This window comes from Delphinus delphis, chromosome 10 (genome assembly GCF_949987515.2).
Source record: "Delphinus delphis chromosome 10, mDelDel1.2, whole genome shotgun sequence".
Taxonomy (NCBI): Eukaryota; Metazoa; Chordata; class Mammalia; order Artiodactyla; family Delphinidae; genus Delphinus; species Delphinus delphis.
This window is the reverse complement of record NC_082692.2, coordinates 54,585,924-54,606,972: the sequence shown is the minus strand read 5'-3', so window position 1 is coordinate 54,606,972 and position 21,049 is coordinate 54,585,924. Positions and strand designations below refer to the sequence as shown.

At 42.6% G+C, this 21,049-nt stretch overlaps 1 protein-coding gene across 19 annotated transcripts in view; it reads right to left on the bottom strand.

Annotated features, from left to right (window-relative positions):
* Positions 1-7,539: 7,539 nt before the first annotated feature.
* The window catches only part of ARPP21 (cAMP regulated phosphoprotein 21), a 182,326-nt gene continuing 168,816 nt past the window's right edge, over positions 7,540-21,049 (bottom strand). For all 19 annotated transcript variants that reach the window (XM_060022135.1, XM_060022138.1, XM_060022132.1 and 16 more), the window contains 2 exons: positions 9,495-9,643; positions 7,540-8,332 (listed from right to left, as the gene is read on the bottom strand). In XM_060022135.1, coding sequence (XP_059878118.1) covers positions 8,075-8,332; positions 9,495-9,643 — 407 coding nt within the window. In that variant the 3' untranslated portion in view covers positions 7,540-8,074. The remainder of the gene's footprint in view (positions 8,333-9,494; positions 9,644-21,049) is intronic.

The window sequence follows — 21,049 nt, the reverse complement described above, 5'->3', positions numbered from 1 at the left end:
TGTTGTGCCAGTCTCTGCTTTACAGCAGAGTGAGTCGGTTATACACATATATACATTCCTTTTTTATATTCTTTTCCATTATGGTTTATCACAGGATATTGAATATAGTTCCTTGTGCTATACATTAGGACCTTGTTGTTTATCCATTCTAAATGTAATAGTTTGCATCTACCAATCCCAAACTCTCAGTCCATCCGTCTCCCTCCCTCCCTCCCTCCGTGATGTGTGTCATTTCTCACTCTTCTTATCCACTGGCTGAATGCAGAGGACTTTGGCCATACAGAAGGTTGAATTGTCAAGATGGAAGAACTCTGGGTCTCTGTGTGTGGCAGCCATAAGAATGCACCTCTTATATCTCTGACTCTGGGGACTCTGAAAACCATCACTGCGTTTACACCAAGGCAAACACACTGCCCAAGACGCTAATGAGCTCAGCAGAGATGCTACGGTAGGCTCACTCCTGAGACATGTGGGTCTCTGACAGAGACTTTGACCTGAGGACCCCCCTGTAGATCTCGATGAAACTTTCATTAATTGCATTGAATTCTAAGACTTTTCCTCTCTCCTCCACAGAGGTCAGACTTGCATCAAGTCAGATGACTCTGATGGCTTCCTGCAACTCCCCACACATTTTTTCCTTACCGAATTTTCCTTCTAAATCTCTAAAAAGTCTAATTCCATCTTGGCATCTGCTTTTCAGAGGCCTGAACTAATACAAGTGGTGCGAAGAGTGGTGTAATATGCTGTTCTGAGTCCCTTGACACACGGTTCCCTTGCTAAATATTGCCCTGGTGTGATGGGGCAAAGCATCCCTGTGTGGGAAAGTGCCCTTGAAGGGCTGATGATTCAAGCATATGAAAGACATGAGGAGAAAATGCCTGCAAGGCAGTGGAGCGGTGGCTAGAATTATTGCCAAATTGCATGGACACTCTGCGGAGGGCTAACAAAGAACCAAAGACCATTCACAGTTCAAGTCTTAAGGGTGAGAGCCAGAGGGCCTCTTTGGGAGCACACGAAAAGGCTTCAAGCTTCTGTTGTAGAAGAGGGGACACAGCTGAGCAGGAAACAGCAAACATAAGATCTCACAATTTCAGAGCTCCAGAGACATTGTATGCTCAGCTGAAAAGTCCTGCCGTGCTAAAGTCAGGGCCCTGGTTAAGAAAACCAGAAATCCCGAAACGTGGCCTGGGAGCATCTTGATATATGTACCGGGGAATGTTGGTTCTGCAGGCCCCTCTGGACCTTCAGAGTGCATGGAGGTGGCCTCTCCCCAGCGCTGGGCTGGGAAGCACCGTGAAATCCCTTCTCCCCCTCAGCAGACAGCCTCCTTTCCTCTCCTGGCTGGTAGGCTGGTAACTAGTGTTAAATCCTTACATAAACTGGCTGAAAAATTGCTGGTCCTGATAAGGGAGGAAAGAGATTAAGAAAGGAATAGCAGGGGCTTCCCTGGTGGCACAGTGGTTGAGAGTCCGCCTGCCGATTCAGGGGACACGGGTTCATGCCCCGGTCTGGGAGCATCCTACATGCCGCAGAGCGGCTGGGCCCATGAGCCATGGCCGCTGAGACTGCGCATCCGGAGCCTGTGCTCCGCAATGGGAGAGGCCACAACAGTGAGAGGCCCGCGTACCGCAAAAAAAAAAAAAAAAAAAAGGAATAGCAATGATTAGAGACCTGTACAGACGGGACCCAGAGGTTAGTTTTTGAGGGTGCTTGATCATGGGAGCTAGGATTCAAGTGCAAGATGTTGGACATCAGGTAAAGGATGCTTTATCTACCCCCCACGCTGCATGCATAGCATTATGTCTGTGTGAAGGAATAATTGTGTCATGTATCCTCATGGCCAGTAATACTAACTGATTAATGGCCACCAGTTTGAACAGGTCAACCAATTAGTTGCGGGAAGGTTTAAATAAGATTGGAGAGAGAGAGAGGTGTGCATGTGTGTAAAATATCCTAGGACACTGACACAGAGTAGTTTTCGAACAACTAGAGCCGTCTAGGTTCTCCTTGCCTTTTTCACTGATACTCCATTTAGAGCTCTGTCTACATTTTTGCATAAAGAAAAATAAATACAGACATCATAGACCTCTGGCACCATGCAGATCCTTCCTTGATGGAAGGTAAGCTAGCTGAGCCAGGGAAGTCTCGTGAGTATGACACACAGGCAGAGTAAAGCAATAAATCATAAAACGATCCTCCAGCAGCCTCAGCTGCAAGTGTTTTTTAATCTACTCACTTTTAAACAACTCTTTTTAATTGTGCCTCACTGTTTCTCCCTTAGGAAATTATTTCATTGTATAATTGCCCTTGCTTCCAGTGAAATTTTTCTTAATGTCCAATTTAAATTGCTGCTTTTTTCTGTCTCAGGCCATTGCTCCCTATTACATTACCATTAAGCACCTTAAGTGACTCCTCTCTCTTTTGAAAACGATGAAATTGGCTCGTGCATTTCACCTGAAAATGTGGTCTCCGTCTTGTAGACAAAAATATTTAAACACTTGAAAATGACAGGTGATTGTCTTGTTTCTTAAAAAGAAAAAAAAAAAAACAGGTTGTTTTCCTGCTTCTGTGTTTTTCATCAGTTTAGAAACAATTCATGGGACGGCTATAAGTGACCCAGATGTCATTATATGCTTGGTGTTTCTTCCAGTCACCCCATAATAGGATGGTACGCACATTCGTTTCTTCAAGGAAATGTGAATCCTGTATAAGCTGAGGTATTTTATACAAAAGGGGGATGTTGTAAGTGCCCAGACAGAGGTCCTACTGACTTACTTGCTGGAGAACCCGGAAGAGTCAGCTGCAAACTCTACGCAAAGGAATCGAATTACAAGAAGGGGGGTGTTTTATGATAGCATTACGGCAATGCAAACAGCAATGGTTTCCAAGCTATTAATACAATGAAAACTTTGGGGGTACAGAGAGAGCAATAAGGCCCTAAGTTGCCCCCATATTTAACCAGATCTGTTTTCTTGGGCCATTCTTATGGGGACGCTGGATCTTTTAGCAAGAAACATGATTCAGAACTTCAAATAAGCTGCCCTACTTTTTTTTTTGGCTGCTTTGGGTCTTTGTTGCGGCGAGTGGGGGCTACTCTTCATTGCAGTGTGCAGGCTTTTCATTGCAGTGGCTTTTGTTGCAGAGCACGGGCTCTAGGCACGTGGGCTTCAGTAGTTGCAGCATGCGGGCTCAGTAGTTGCAGCACACGGGCCCTAGAGCACACAGGCTTCAGTAGCTGTGGCATGTGGGCTCAGCAGTTGTGGTGTGAAGGCTCAGTACTTGTGGCTTGTGGGCTCTAGAGCGCAGGCTCAGTAGTTGTGGTGCATGGGCTTAGTTGCTCCATGGCATGAGGGATCTTCCAGGACCACGGATTGAACCCGTGTCCCCTGCATTGGCAGGCGGATTCTTAACCACTGTGCCACCAGGGAAGTCCCAGCTGCCCTACTTTTTTTTTTTTTTTGCGGTACGCGGGCCTCTCACTGTTGTGGCCTCTCCCGTTGCGGAGCACAGGCTCCGGACGCGCAGGCTCAGCGGCCATGGCTCACGGGCCCAGCTGCTCCGCGGCATGTGGGATCTTCCTGGACCGGGGCACGAACCCGTGTCCCCTGCATCGGCAGGTGGACTCTCAACCACTGTGCCACCAGGGAAGCCCCGTCCTACTTTTAATTCCAGAATCTCTATACTCTATGCCTCATCTTCTCCCCCGCACCCCTGAATGTCTCCCCCATCCTCTGTATATACCACACACCAAAGGAGTGAAGTCTTGAACATTCAAAAAGCGACTCTCTTCCGACAGGATGCTGAATCGGTCTGACCAGTGCATCAGTGGCACACACATTATCATGAGTGCCTGCTGCGTTTGCTCCTTGACTGTCCATCGAATCCGGTTTCAGGGCTCACCCCCTTCAGATTTACGTCTCCTCCTATTTGCTCAGTATCTGACCTCTTCTTTCTCCTTCTATGACAATACTGAGAGTAATATGGAATAAAACAGTAAAAGAAATCAAATAACAAACTCAAATTTCAGAGCATTCCCTGAGCTGCTGCAGTCAGGGAGCTGGTTATTATTGTCTGAGAGGAAGCAACCTCATGCCCAGTAGAAGACTCAGTTCTGTGTTAGGACATCAATCAGAAAATGATTTTCCTCTTCAGAAGAATAGTATCAGATGCCTCTCACCCCCACTGTGTACACAATGCCAAGAGGAGCAGAGAACCCAGCTCCAAGAGTGAAAAGCTCTTGCCACTGGTGACACATAATAGTGGCAGATCTTTTGGGGGGAGAAGACCGGAGGTTACAAAACTTCACAGAAGGCAAGTGATAAAGATTTGAACTTGAAACAAACACTACAGCTGAGAACTATTGGAAAACAGTGTCAAAGCCCTAAAGAGAACAACTTTCTCAGTAAAGAGGGTTTTGGACAGAATAGTATGGGAAGAAGCAAAGATTTCTGGTCTTGTGTAGAAGTGGCATCCAGCAAAGTACAGAAAACAAAAAATGTTTTGTGAGTCAGAATGGATAAATGTCTCACCATTTTTTTTTTTAAACAAGAGGGACTTATCCGATTTCATTGGTACAGAATATGTCGTGATGGAGACTTGGCAGCCCTCCTGTGCTGTCTCCATGTTCTGTTCAGTCTCATTTGTTTTATCCTGATGGGTTATAGGAACTGTGCCTTGTGATGCAGCTTAAGACAGGGCACTTACGTACAGAAGTTTCTGTCCAAGAGGGAAAAAGAAAATACATGCCGCTAAAGCTTTGCTGCACATAAAATAGAATTGCTAAGAGTTAAGAGCTAGAACTGCTTTGTCCTTCCATCCTTTCTTGTGAAGCTGCTCTGGCTCAGAGGTACCCCACTTCTTTTGTTATGGTGATTTACGACTTTATCTAAATCCTCCAACTATACTTATAATTAATGACATAAATCCATTTCCATAATATTATATAACACACTGTCTTATCCTACCCCACATCCTGGGGAACGATATTAAAACAATAAAATAATTATGGCTGAAATTCATCGGTATCCTAGTTAGCACATTTAGTTCCAACTATCACAGAATATCCAAATGTATGATAAAACTTACAAGAATAAATCTATGGGCGTGAAATTTATTTGCACTTTTATTTTAAATTGTGCCACATAATTAGGATATAATGAAGTATGCAATAAAAGTTTGCTGAATAAATGAATGCGTAAGTCACTTGTGTTTTCTTTTACATTCACATGGAGGATCATTAGGGATGACTATGTATATTTCTATATTTGCATATGTATGTATCTATATAAGTTTATAGACATATATGTAATATGTATTTTCAAAATGTGATTGTAATAAAATTTTAACTAATGTGAAAAAAACGGAATGTTCTCCTGAAGGTAAATTAAATTCTGGAAGTGCTTCACTAATAACAACTGTCTTTCTACACCAGCAGTCCCCGACCTTTTTGGCCCCAGGGACCAGTTTCGTGGAAGACACTTTTTCCACGGATGTGGGTGTGGGGCTGGGGGGGATGGTCAGGCGGTAATAAGGGCAATGGGAAGCCTCCTGCTGTGCGGCCCGGGTTCCTAACAGGCTGCGGACCGGTAGGGTTGGGGACCCGCACTCTACACAACCACCTTGAACATTCAAATGTAAAAAGACAGTAAGCATAACATGAGATTAGGAATAAGGTAATGCTGGATACAAATATTTAGTGAAAGTAAGGAAGATGCCTCAGCTTGGAAACAGTAACCGAAGGGATTTATGCAATAAAGTCAAATGTCTAAATATGAAAGAGTGTAACACATTTGGAGAAGAATGGCCAACAAGAAAGAAGGTCTGTCTTTATTCTTATTAGCATGACGTATGTTTCAAATCCATGGGAAAGAAGGCTCAATAATTCTAAGAATCATTAAAGAAATGCTCAAAATTTCTCAGAATTGTATGAAAAGAAAATAAACATTCAGACTCATATTTGGATCCTTGAGTTTGGGATCACTGCCAAGATCAGAGGGCTACATGGGGAATATATTTAAAAATGAATCTATATTGGTCAGCCCCCTCCTTCTATTAGGGGAAGATATTAATTAGGCAAACACATAGCTTCTTCTCAGAGCAGCTCTTGGTTTAAAAGCTACTCAGCCTATTGGTTTAATGGCTCAATTTAAAAAAATGCAACATCCTCTTTTTATAACGTCTTTCATAGGGTTTACTTATTATGAAGAAATCAGTAGGCTGAGATTTGGGGAAATGGGACAGACTTTTCACAAGGAATAAAACTAATGATAGTATGTGTAAAAAATCCCCTTTAAAGGAAAAATACAACAACAGTGTAAAATTAAGGAATGGTAATCTGGTAGGTTGAGTTTTTAACTAGCTGCCTAACTCTATCTCCAGCTAAACAACATGAATATGGAAAAATCTAATATAGAGAATGTGATAATATGAAAAACAATGGTAATTATCCAGATATACTTTCCAAATCCTTCTCATTGGTAATAATGGTTTTTAGGTAAAGAATATAAAATACAAAACTGTTAGTCATTGTACTGCCATAGCAAAGTGAAAGCTGTGGGGTTTTAGTCCCTTATTAAATATCTCCTGGAAGAGGGCTTCCCTGGTGGCGCAGTGGTTGAGAGTCTGCCTGCTCATGCAGGGGACGCGCGTTCGTGCCCCGGTCCGGGAAGATCCCACATGCCGCGGAGCGGCTGGGCCCGTGAGCCATGGCCGCTGAGCCTGCGCGTCCGGAGCCTGTGCTCCGCAACGGGAGACGCCACAACAGTGAGAGGCCCGCGTACCGCAAAAAAAAAAAAAAAAAAAAAAAAAAATCTGGAAGGGCCAAAGATGGTATACAGAGTTCTGATATTATTTTTCAAAGGTTGTCATAAATCAGTTTTACCTGCAGAATCTATAGGGAGTTAAACATTTTGGGATTAGACAGGAAAAGCCTTCTTCTAATTTTCTTTCTTTTTTTGTGTGTGAATGTTCTGAGTATTTGTAAACAAATTGCAATATTTTGCCTTGTTTTCAATTATTAGGACAAACAGCACCTTTGAGATACTGACCTACTGTCAGTATTAGTGGTACGTTACATTGTGTGACCCAGTATAAATTAGACTGTGCCTCTTTTAATCTCCCTCTAAGCAGAGGTATCTCGTTTTCCAGGTAGGTGATGGAATTTGAATGGAGGTGGATCAGGGTTTGGTATAGAGTTTGGTGTAGAGCTGTTGTTACCAAGGATACTCAGGTTTTCCTAGTTGGTGAAGTATAGCTACATGCATTCAATGGGCCTAAAACTAAAAGCAAGGTACACATTTCAAAAATGTGAAGTCAGTGAACAGATGAGATGAATGTTGCCTGATTTTCAGGACCCCTGCAGTATTCGTGACAAGAAACTACAGTTGGTTCAGTGTTTGCCTACCAAGGTGATGCCAGTTCATCTACAAACACCTGGAACATCTTTTCTGTGCATTATTCATGAAATAGTGCTCAAAAGGGATAACAGTGACACATAAGCCAACATATATTGGAACAGAGAGTGAAGCAAACTGGTGGTAAAAACATGACCTTCCTCCATAAGGTCAAATAGTTTTATTTTGATTAAACACTACAATACAGTATATATCCATTAAAAAAAGAAAACTCTATAGTGTATATAAATTATTCCTTCCATTCATCAGTTCTTTTCCATTACAGCTTTGGTACAATGTGATTTCAGTATATAATTTTTAAATACTTTCAGCATCACAAAGTCAACACAAAGTACAAAACTAATAATCCAAATTAGGGATATTATCATCTACACAGTGGTATTCAGTGGTAGGAGAAAATCTTACCTTGATGAATTCATGTCACTAGCTAAGCTAGAAAGGCATACCTAGCAGACATGACGGAAATATGCACCATTAACCAGCTAATGTGTGGATTAGTCTTTGTTGTTTTTTTTTTGTTTGTTTTGTTTTTTACAGAATACCAGCAGCAGTCATTTGGGTGTTGAGTGAATACTTAAGTCCTCAGTGAGTTTTCGCACCTTGCTCTTCCTCCCTTAAAGGCCATGAGTAGTATCTGAAGACATGTACCGTGGCCAGAGTGCTCAGAACTTGACCTGCCACCCAGCATTGCTCATACTGGCACAGTTGGTCCTGCAGCTGGCTGACATCACGGGGACAGTGCTGGAGGGACAGTGAGGGCCCATCAGCCTAAGGTTGTTCTGAGGGGTCGGCGGTGTGACGTTACAGTACACAGGCATTCCAGTGGCTGGGAGGGACCCTTGGCCTGCCTGGTTAGGTAGCATGATTGGCTGTTGGTATGACTGCTGGGGCAGTCCTTGAGAACCCTGGGTCATTGGCACCTGTAGGAAGACACAAGACAGAAGCCTGTATGAAGAGGTTATTTTGGGGTGTCCCATGAGCTACAATGGTGTCATCAAAAGCAGTCATGCTTTTAGGTTGGAATCCCAGCTCTCCCTTTTATCAGCTGTTTCACATTGGGCAAGTCACTTAACCTCTCTGTTTCTCTGAGTCCATCTGCATAATGTAACCTCCTTCAAAGTGCCCCTGAAAGGACTGCTGGGGTGTACAGCTCTTGGGACACATCTGGCTAGAAGTACATGCTCAGGAGATGTTAGTTCTGAGCCTCCTTCCTTCCTCTCTCCTGGCCCTCCAAGGACGGCCATCTGGACCTCCCACTCCGGATTTCTCTCAGTTTTGAAAAGCCATGCTCCCATTCCGGTTTTACGCAAAGTGGTCTGGAGCCATCGATAGTAAAAGGGGATTCTGTCCCAGGAACACCAGCTCACTCTCAACCTGCAGCTTCAGAGAACATCTCCTATCCAGTTGGAGGTAGAAACTGATGCAGTGTGAACAAGGATTGTCAGGGCAGGAGGACCGAGGATAAGTTCTCCAGGGCCAGAAGTACCTGATGCAGCTAAATTTAATGATTAAAGTGTTTCACCAACCCTTCACTACCCCCTGCCCCCTGCCAGGGTATTTCAGGATATACATTACAGAAGGGGGCATGACACTTTTTAAATACCCAGTGTGGGTTTAGTCTGGAAAATGCAGCTGTCAGGTCCAATAAATGCCCTTTAAATGAATCTTGAGATGCCATTTTAAAATCCCTTATAAGATAAATTTGTGGTGAAATGAAGTTTCTTTGAGTGTGACCAAAAACAAATGAAAATTTGCTGTGAGGACTTTCTCCCAGTAAGTACAATTTCAACAGAATGCCCGAAGGTCTTCGTGAATAGAACTTTAAAGAATTTTCTTCCATGAATACAAAGTCTGTATGGAATCACACTTAGCAGGGCATTCAAAAGCCACAGTAGCTACAGAAGTATACATTTCCCATTTTCTGCTTGTCTATTATAATCTTGACTCAAAATCAGCCGTCAGCACTGGCTGGGCCTAGCACCTACCACCCAGCCAACCAGCCGATGTGGGGACATACCCACAGCCTGTAGTTAGGCAAGTGCTGCTTTATAAAACACGATTTTCCAAGTTACGGATATGCACCTGATAATTAGACACGGTTGGGTAGGACAGCATCACGCTTTGCACTGGAGTTCCCTGGTGGCTGCTCATCATGCCCTGACTCTGAGGCGGCTGCTGTACCCCCACGAGGCCTTGGAACCCCTGTTGACCAGACAAGAGCGGCTGGTAACCTGTGAAGAAAGAACACCATTTGAACTGGTTGTACCAAGAAGAACAATGATGATATTGTATGGGATGAGAGCACTTCTTCACCAGGCAACCTGCAGACCTTTCAATCTCTGTATCAGGAGTGTGTATTTCCTAATAACGCATGTTTTGCTTCTTAGGGCGGACAAGGGTATGACTCCAAAAAATTCACTGATACTTCCATCCTTAAGAGTGGTCCAGTCAGCAGGTTGTGACAGTGGTAAATTCTTCACGATGCAAAGACCGGAACCTGTATTGACATCGGTTGACTGCTGTAAATTAAACCTTTCAGATCTATCTTTTGCTTTGGTTTCAATGATATTTGGAGAAGTCACACATTATCAAGTTTTTTCCTAATTAATTTGATTCATTCTCTTACCCTCTCGCTTTTCTGCATCACCTCACTTCACACAGAGATCACCAAACAGCCTGTTAACTTAGGATGCATTCTGTTTTCCATACCCTAGTGAACAAAATGACTCCCTACTCTACATAATTCAACGTTCATTGACTTAGACAAAAGGTAACAACAGCAGGTGTGTCATGCTTTTATTCTGTGCTACCACTAGCTCCCAAGAAAACGTTCTGGCAAAACACTCCCATGAGGGATCATGTACATATCATAGATAATGCAGAGTACAACATGTAAAGAAGGTATGTGTTTATGACCTGCTGGATGGGTCAGTTGGTAGGTTTTCTTTTCCTTCTTTTTTAAGTGGACCAGGATTTATTCTAATTATCTTAATCCCTACTACAAGATGTGGTTTAAAATGCATTCTTGAATGAAGGCTGTGAACTGTTCTTACAAATATTGGGAAGAAAGTTGTAATGTAGGTGAAAATGACATGGTGATAGAGAAATAAGACAGATTTACGTCATGCTGTAAAATAAGGTCCTTCCAGAGCTCAGACTGTTAACTGTACTGAGTGTCTGGAAATCAGTGGAACTGCTGTCTTAATATAATTCCCTGCGAGAAAGTCTTTACAATCCTAGATTTTCTTAACGCAGACACTGTTTTACAACCAGATTTTAAAAATTGAAACAAAGGGTAAAAGATTCCTAATCAATCCACATTGTTTATAAATAGACCTCGTTTTGAGTGCATGTGAGAGTTTTAACTGAGAAAGGGTAAAATTACATAAAGAAAGACTATAATGTAATTTTAAATTTTTTTAAAGGGAATTCCTTTATTATTTTTTTATTTTTATTTATTTATTTATTTATTTTTGGCTGGGTTGGGTCTTCGTTTCTGTGCAAGGGCTTTCTCTAGTTGCGGCAAGTGGGGGCCACTCTTCATCGCGGTGCGCGGGCCTCTAACTATTGCGGCCTCTCTTGTTGCGGAGCACAGGCTCCAGACACGCAGGCTCAGTAGTTGTGGCTCACGGGCCTAGCTGCTCCGCGGCATGTGGGATCTTCCCAGACCAGGGCTCGAACCCGTGTCCCCTGCAAAGGCAGGCAGATTCTCAACCACTGCGCCACCAGGGAAGCCCTATAATGGAATTTTAAACAGACAGTACTTCGCTCTCTTTTGCTCTGAAAAAATGTGTTTTCACTCATCTTAGAAATACTGTGGAAACGTGTCTTGCAGATAGTCACTGAGTTAAACTCTATTCATCTAAGGAGATGGAAATAAGGTGTGGTCAGTTTGGAACACCCGAGAGAGCAAACTTGGGGATGAGCCGAGTTGGGAGGCCTGGACTGTGCCTGCACTGATTGGTAAGTGGAGCAGGTGTGTAATCTCGAAAGTCATCCTTTGACCTCCTTTATGTGTCCCATTTTTTTCACGTTCACATTACTCTCCCTACTCCACCGTCATAATGGTTTTCCTTACTAGGTTATTCTGCATTCTCGCAAAGACACCACATATTAAGAATATAAGTAAGGGTCCTGACCACCTTTCCTCCAGTTACGTTGTGCTGGGGTAACACAGTCAAAGCCTCCCTTACATATGCTTCGTGGCAGTTTATACAGTATGGAAAAATCATCAGACTTGGGGGACAAGAAATGTGACTTTAGGCCATGTCATGGCCCTTACTACCTCCCAGAATGCCTCATATGCAGGGAGAAATTAAACATTAATTGTAAAAAACTGTTTTCTATGATTTCCCATTGTCTAGATCTACCACTCTTATTCATATACCCGTTGGCCCTAAAAAAATTCTGTTGCTGTTTTACTATTATTATGACATTACTCCTAGCCACGTCAAATTCACTGTCATATGAATTGTGGTATATGTTAAAAAAATAACTTGGCATGACTATAGAAAATTTATGACCACAGCCTTCCTTACCATTTCCTAGTTATATAACAAGAGCAGGCAATATGAACACACTTCCAAGTCTGTGTAATGGTGCCTTATTTCTGGCTGAAGATTCAAAGTACAGGTTGAAAATGAGAGAAATGTCTTCTAAGAGTCTGACTTATATTTGGTCTTCTGGTGAAAGCCCAGTTGGCCTCAATGGTCCTGTTGCAGAATACACAGGGCTATTATGTAAACAAAGAGGAGAGGAAAGGAGGGGAGAGGGGAGGGCAGGAGAGGTCCAGTGGCCTTGCATCTAAAGATGATGTATTTGCTTATTGAATCGTTCCATCCTTTCACCGAGTCATCTTCAAAATGACTGTTTCACAGAGTCCGTTCAAAAATAAATTGAGGTGGCCTATGAAAGATTCATTTATTACATCAGCTCTATAAACCAAAATTGGGGTGAAAGGAAAAATAAGTCTGATGATAACAGAGCTGTTAAGACATACAGAAAACAGAATGTCTTGGTAGAAAGGGGAAGCAACTGTCAAATATTCAAGGAGAGAAAAAGAGTGAGGTTGGGTGGCCTCGTCCCAGTAAAGGTGCACGGCCTGGGAGGGTGTGATTCATCTTTGCTGAGCACACAGATGCAGGGACACTGCGATGTCGCCCTCCCCAAGCCCCCTCTGCCTGATGATTTGTGAACTTTAATAGTCAGTCATGCATAGCAATGGGCTACCAGCTGTGCACTGGGATTCCCACAGTAAACACACTTAAGGCAAATAAAGATTTATGTGGGGAGCGAATCATGCCATACAATTATTTCCAAATGAAAACTTAAGTGTAAGGAAAGCCCAATTTATATTCATGAACCCCATTCATTTCTCAGTGCGCTCTCCAGGCAAGAAATGTACACCTGGAATGGTTTAATTGGAGGGCTCCTTTTCTTTACATGATGCTACAGAAGGTAGGCAGCAGAATGGTCCTTGAGACAGGAGGCTATTTGGAATGTGAATCTGAGCTCCGGTCCAGGAATAGACAAATAGAAATGTGATAGCAGTGACCTAAGCACGAACTAACAGGGTCTACCGGGGACACAGCTCGCCTGAAGGCAGAGGTGGCAACGCTGGCTGGTGGCAACCTGCTTATCTCATCTATTCAAATGAGAAATGTGTGCCAGTTTGTCAATTCTTAGCTGTGAAAAGATCAGTTTTTCACATTTATTGAGGATTAGTAGATAGAATGCATCTGACAAAACAGAAATAGCAAAAGTAACTGCCCTGTAGGCTTGCTATGGTGATCATAAAGACATTAGCTATTTTTATTATTCCTTTTTCAGTTGAGATTAATTCAGTTTTCAAGTCACATGCATCATTTATTTTCTGAAGGTAAAAAGGTTAGGAAAGGACAAATGCCTCCTAGCAAATAAATGAGTGCCCTCTACTAAGACGGAGGAGTTATACCATTTAAAATGTCTGGAGCTTACAAATCTGAAAATTTAATATTGTTTTGACTAAAATACAGCAGTTATTGAATACTGTTTGTAGTCAGAGGATAATTCATTAATATTCTGTCAAGGAAACATTTCGCTGGATGTAGCATATTTATGAAAAATCAGAATGTTAATTGGGATTACAATTTAGGAATTATAAATTGCATGATTGTGACTGACATTATTTTAACTCTTATTTGAATACACTGTTACAGAGCCAACATTTTGGAAATGAATGGATGACAAAGCCGTAACCTGTATTTTCAGGGTTTTGATTCCCTGGTTGTTGTTGGTTATAAAGGTTGACGATGAGGAAGGGTGTAGTTAGGAGGGCAAATAGCTACAGAGCAAAGTAATTGAGAAGCTAGACAGTTCTCATCACCTCCCCAAACCCACCCAAGCAGTGTAATTTTCCTGTTGGGTTTATTAAGTATTCTTAATATGGTAGAATGCCTTTTCAAATGATTAAAGTTAATAATCTGCTTAATAGAAAATATGACTTATCTTGGATGAACCAACATACATGCATTTCTCCAGGTTTCTAAGGAACCAGCTAGCTGATTCTGAATTCAAATTCTGTTCTTTGTACATGGTATTGAGATGGAATTACAGTAGTTCAGTTGTGGCATGGCTGGTGAAGACTATGAAAAAGAAAAAAAATGCTTATCCAGGGCTGGCTTGTCCCTTTGCCGAATTTTTATAGTTCATGCATTGCACACACCACTGCCTAATATCTGCCCGGTTCGGTTTCTTGGTTTCTTATCAATTCCTCTAAACTTTCATCTTCTTTAAGGATTTTCCATTTTAAAGGAGCTAACAAGCTATAATTGTTGATCACTTTCTCCGATCCAAGCAGTAAATTAAGCACTTTTACTTTATTGTCACAAGAATCCCGGGAGGCAGTCAGTGTTATTAAACTCCTTTTGCAAGAGAGACAACTGTGACTTAGATGTAGACATTGTCAGGGTCAGACAGCTAGTAGGAGGGAAAGCTAGAAATTAAGTTGTGGTTTTCTCACTTGGGCATCCCTGCTTTTAGTCCCTAAATTGTAGTACTCCCTAAATGTAGTATTAATACATTCTTCCAACTTTCATAGCTTAACATAAATCCCCTTAGCATGGCAGGTACTCAATGGCTATTCATTGCATTAATTGTTTTCTCAATAGTTAATTAAGTAAAGAGGACAAGAGTTATGATCCATAGTCTGTTGAACAAGATCTTGCTGATATCAAAGGAAAAAAAAAAAAGGTAAAGCATAATTGCCCGACAAAATCAACTCAGACCACGTAATAACATTTTAAAGGTTTGTTACTCAGATACTTGGACACTAGACAGGCAGTCAGGTTGGAGTAGGGTCAAATGGATTCTAGTCCCTTCGTTTACTTAATTAGTTTCTAATCAGTGGAAACTACAGTTTTCAATTACTAAGACCGGTTCAAATAACGCTTCTCCTCACAGTCTTTGAAGACTTGGTATATTTACTCTGGATTGTTTTCTCAAAATATAAGGTAAAAATAACTTATTTGCACATTCAGTGTAACATCAGTTCTGTTATTTGCACCAGGCAACTTGCTGCCCCTAGGAAAGTCACTTGACCTTTGGAAACAAAAATAGTATCTGTAGTATTTGAAAGATAAAAGTGGGTAAGAGAGAGACGATACACAGAAACTCTGCGAAACAGCCTAGGATGTCAGAGAAATCAAAATCCCCCAGGGCACTTAGTGGCGGCTGTACTTTCGGAGTCTACAGACTGCTCTCATCAGTGTTCTAATTCTGTGAATACTACGGATCTGTTCCCCAGTTTTACTTCATTATGAAGGCACTGTCTTTAAGACAGGGGTCCTTTCTGGCCTCATCTACCTACAGCACCTTGGTGCTCAAAGTAGGCTTGACTAGGGGGAACAGATGTATCCTATGGTATCACGATATTGCTATGGTTTCCTGAAAGAGGAACCACCACCTTATGCTTCAGACAGTGGATCTGGGGTACTGATAGCCCCTCGCCCACCTCAGGTAGAATGGAAGATGCCCTCGACAGTTCCACTGACGTTGAGGCCTCCCAGAACCAGGGGGTCCTCTGGGACTAAGGAGGCATCTGATTTCACTGGCCTTTACAGACACTGTCCCACTCTTACTCCTAGGTGCTGACTCCCTGGTGTGACAGTGTAGGTGAAGGGGGGTCCACTTTGAAAAGCAAGGTGTGTAGCTTTTGAAGCATTTTGCCTCTACGTCAGCCTCCCAAATTATGTGACCTGAAATGCCACGTAGGACTTTTAAAACAAGAAAGCCGTACAGACTGCATCCGAAGACGCTTGTTTTCAAACGTGTCCAAAAATTAAGATCTAGGATAAAAATATCTAGCCCGGACATCATAATAAGATACTGTTTTCTTCTTAATATATGAAGTAAAATAGCATAAAAAAGTCAGAAAGAGAAGTATAAAAAATTGCTTTTTTGGGGCTCCTGAAGCCCATTATGACTTCTTTCATCTTTGTGTGTCTGCCTGCATCTTATTTACTGGCAGACTCTGCATCCATCCCCTTTCTCTTCCTCACCGTTTATTATTCAGTGGTTTCATTCCTGAAAAACAAGATGCAGAATGAGCCATGGGGGGGCTGCATGGGAATAGAGGGAAGCCCAGTCATCCATATGAACTTGAGGACAGCTGTCACAGGCCGTAAATGGAACTACACTTCCTGAAGCAGCAGTTTTTCTTCCTACTTGGTCTTTTGCTCATTAGCTTTCCTACTGCACAGAGTGTAATTCTTAAAAGCCTCTTTACTGTCCCCCTTGAACGTCCACGCGTGGGTCAGTTTCTAATGGCCGTACACATCAGATGAACCATCCTATTACTGCAGGCTCGGGGCCTCTTCATGTAATTAGACCATCCAGATCCATGTTATCGCAACTACAAAGTCGGTTTTCTTTCTCTCTTTCTTTTTTTTTTAAATCAGGGCAAACATGAGAGACATTGTTAAGTGACTACAGGAATGGCTCATGCATGGAATTTCAATGAATGCCTCTGAGGGAAGCCGGCATTGAATTCCATTTTAAAAGGACGAGGCTGTCATATTATTGAAGTAATTCTCTGAACTTTCCTGGCCCTGAGTGCTGTGCTGACAGCCAGAGAGCTTCCACAGCCCAGAGGGAGAAAACCTGCCTGAGCCTCACAAACGTTTTACTTTATTAATGAGGCCATGTGGCTTAGAAGATAATGCGGCATTCCTGCGTTTCTGCACATCTACCAGTGTTAATTACGGATGTGCTCACACCAGGCTGGGTGACAGCGAATTGTTGCTGAGGCAACTTGGAGGAGTTCTTTCCCCAGACTCAGCTCGGGGCAAAGTCAAGACAAAGATGGGTCTAATCATTCCCCACAGTAGCATTCCCCCTGGTGGCTATTTTCACTGACGAATTGCTTTTGATCAGCTGGCTAGAACAGGACAATCGTGAGGTCAAAGGTCATGGGGTCAATACCATTGTGATCATATTACTGTCACTGGAACCCAGCCCTGGCCAACTTTTTTTTTTTTTTTAAGTTTTGGATGTGAACCATTTTTAAAGTCTTTATTGAATTTGTTACAATATTGCTTCTGGTTTATGTTTTGGTTTTTTGGCAGGGAGGCATGTGGGATCTTAGCTCCCCAACCAGGGATCGAACCTGTACCCCCTGCATTGGAAGGCGAAGTCCCAACCACTGGACCATCAGGGAAGTCCCTGGCCAAACTATTTTGAAAGTAAGTTCTATGGTCATAGATTCAATCTGTAGAAACCCACATCAAAACAGAAAAAAAACATAAAAAACCAAAAACCACTTACTTTAGAGTCAATCAGACGTGCTCTGTTTATATAGGAAGGTGTTATACGTTATTTTTCCCAATAGTCAAAGATAACTATCTTCTTTTCTTCAATTCCAGACTGCCAGGGTTCTTAACTAAACTTTATTCTAGTGGTAGATTTAACAATAACACTGTTCCACTGGTAAAGTCTGCTGGGAGGCAAGAGCAATAATCTAGGGCAGAGACAGTAAAGACAGGAACTAAGGCAGAGATGGTAGGATGACAGAGAAGGGACACACTGGGGAAATACTTAGGATGTGAACTGCCAGACACTGGCATCTAGGAGTTTTAGTGCCATCACATGTTGGATGAGTTTGTACCATAGTCATGAATGTCCGTTGTCCACTAGAACATGAACTCTCTGATAAACAAAAGCCCTGATTTGTAGTGCTTGCTGATTTCCCTGGTGTAACTATTCCCACTGTGGCCAATTTCAAGCTATAAAGGGCTTAACAATCAGCTGGCAAAATGCCTGATGTTTTGAATGTTGCTCGTGTGGGCCAGAACAAGAGAGCTCTGGTATACCACTGACCTGAATTCAATGTCAAGCAATCCAATTTTCAGTTCATTTAAATTTTGTTCCTTTTATCCTTCCTTCTTCAAACCTATTGACTATTTGTTCTTTGACATTTCTTGTAAGAATGACTGTAAAAGCCATTCATAGGATTTTATGAACATGGAGAAGACAGGCACAGACACTGGACTGTACATTAGGCTGTACACTGGATGTACACTGGACGTACACTGGGCTGTACACTGGGCTGTACACTGGACTGTACACTGGACGTACACTGGAATGTACTCTGGATGGTACACGACGTACCCTGGGTGTACACTGGGCTGTACAATGGATGGTACACTGGACATACACTGGACTGCACACCAGATGTGCACAGATGTGCACTGGACTATACGCCAGATTGCGCTTGGACTGTACACCAGATGTGCCCTTGGACTGCACACGAGATGTACACTATACACGTGATATGCACTGGACTGTACACTATACACTGTACACTGGAATATACCCTGGACTGTAACTATATACTGGAATGTACCCTGGACCATACACTATACTGTACACTGGACTGTACACTGAGATGTACACTGGGCTGTACAGTGGATGTACACTGGGCTGTGAAGAAACTGAAGCACCAGCATGATGTTTTCTGGTACATTGTGGACACACGTCCTTTGAACATATATATGCAAAATGCCAAGCTCTAATTGATTTCAGGATTTAGTTTCTTCTGATTTTTTCCTTGCAGTCCAGTAGACACATCAGTCCGTTCTCAATCTCAAGATGCCAAAAAAGTTTAAAAGTCAACTTGCTTACATTTTATTACAACCAAAGAGTGAGTGATTCTAAATTATATAATGTATAGCTCAAAAACAAAAACAAAAAACCCACAACTGAACTTGGTATAAATGTACGTATTCTATCCATAACTAATGTTTTCCAAGGAGAAAATATGGGGATAAACATTTGTAAAGTTCTCATCATAGGGTTCAGGGAACATAACTCCTGATTCCCTTGTTCGCTGTCTCTTTATAAGTTTTCTGACAGATGGCCCCAAAGTAAAGCTGCTGGGCACCAGATAATGTCACAACTCTAAGCAACAATAAAGAGATACTTTCTGTTCATCTACGTTATCAACACATGATTATCCTTGTTAACAGCAATAAGAACAATCTTTAATCTCACCACGCGGGGAACTGTTATTTAAAAGTGTTGCTTTTATCTGGGTTGAGACAACAATTAGAAATCTACAGGCTTGTCCACACAAATACAAATGTGCTTATCTTTTTAGCTGGAATCAGAGTATATGGTCCACACTTAAATCCTGTTTCACAATAATTAGAGTAAAAGTAAAATTGAAGGACAAATGGTCTTCCACCCAAGGCCTGCAAGAGTAAAACTCACATTTCATCATGGTTAAATGCTTTATAAGCACCCAAATAGAGCATGAGCATTTTAAGACAGTCACAACCTTTGTTGCCTGCTGACTTCAATGTAATGCGATGATGCAAATACGCTGGGTCTAAGAGAACCAGCGAAGGCCTCAGGTTCTGTCCGTGGCAGGACACCAGGCTGTGCTGAGAGTGTGCTAAACCAGGGCCATCCTTCCCAGCAAGGAGTGTATGCTGCCTTCTTGGAGCTTTGGATTCTCAAGGTTTGCCACTTAGTCCTGCCTCATCCTCTTGTCTCCATGTTTGAGTGCCAGCTTCCCCGCCCAGCTGGAACTCTTTTCCCTGGTCAATGGTTCTCAACATTTTCCTGTCTCTGAATAACCTGGTTAAAGTGACCAAGTTAAAACACACATATTGCTGGGCTCCAACCCCCAGAGGTTCTGATTCAGTAGGTTTGGGTGGGGCCTGAGAATGTGCCTTCCTGACAAGTGCCCATGGGATGCTGATGCCACTGGTCTGGGGACCACACTTTGGGAATCACTGCTGGACCCTGGGTCTCAATAAATACTTGAATTCCTATTGTTTAACCCGCTTACTTTTCCCTTCATAGAGTGGGTGATGGAATCTGGCACATCACATCCTGTGGGGGGCCATCTCTCCTCTCTGATTTCATTTTCCTTATCTATAAAATGGGGACCATCCTTTCTCAAGGGGTGTTAGGATGGTCCAAGATGCACCTCTTGTAAGACAAATCCCAGGGACTGAGCACCTGGCAATGACCAAGATATGTGACTGCCCTGCCTCTGCTCTTTTCACTTTCCACCTTGTATGAACTTGAATTAAATTTTATTACTGATTTAGGTCCTGCTTCCCAGGTAGATTATAATCCTCTGGAAGAGGAAGCGTATCTTATACATCCGGGCCTAGCCCCGTATTCTACATTCAGTGTCTCAAGAACATTTTATCAATGATGTTGATAAAAAAAACCATCCTCATTGCATTCACCCTAAACGACTCTTACCATGCCACATTACAGAAAATAAGCCAACAAACAAAAACGTCAAGGAAAATAATGAAGAAGCAAATGTACTCAGAAGAGCGAGAGAGCCCCCAGTCCTGCCCATGCGTGAGGCAGGGCCAAAGGGAAACAATTTATCACCATCACAGTAGAATAAAGACAAAGACGACTGGTTGCCAAATGTTTTCTCTTAGCCCCTTTGCCTCTGGAAAAAAGCAGTTCCTGCCAGCAGCAAATCAAGAGGGCACAGCACAGTTTTCCACTTCCACCTGATGCTAATGGGATAGGCATAGGTCCACAAAAGGAAAGGAGAAGATGCGGGAAGGAGCTGAAATAGGGAGTGGGAGAGGGAAGGAAAACCCATTGGAGACACTGTTTGTTTGGCCTTCTCATACCTATCTGCTAGCACTTGGTGAGGCATCTAGGAAAACAAACCAGATTTCTGTAGCCTCGTGTCTTTGCGACCTAACTGTGAGTTTGCTAACCCATGGTTATGCTCCCTTGTGACTGTGTCGTCTCAATCTTCGTTTGGCCTAAAAAAAAGGCAAGCAAGAAACCTGGACCTCACCTACTTTCCCTCCTACAGCATACGGCTGGAATTCCTTGCTTTTCTAAATCTCTTCTTGGCCCCCCCCCCAAGCTGAGTGGGAACCTGAGTGGGAACAATGGATCGGAGATCTCCTGGCCCAACAAGCTCTGGGTGATGAAGCTGGGGTTTAGAGGGCTAAGTAGGCACAGGATCACACACAGAATTTCTCGTAAACTGGGGACTAAATCCCATTTTCCTGTTAGTCCCTTTGCTAGCATATAAGCTATATAGTGCTTCCTCCAAATAAGACAGACTGGACTGCTAGGCATAGTTTTGTTTCCTAGCCACACATGCATTG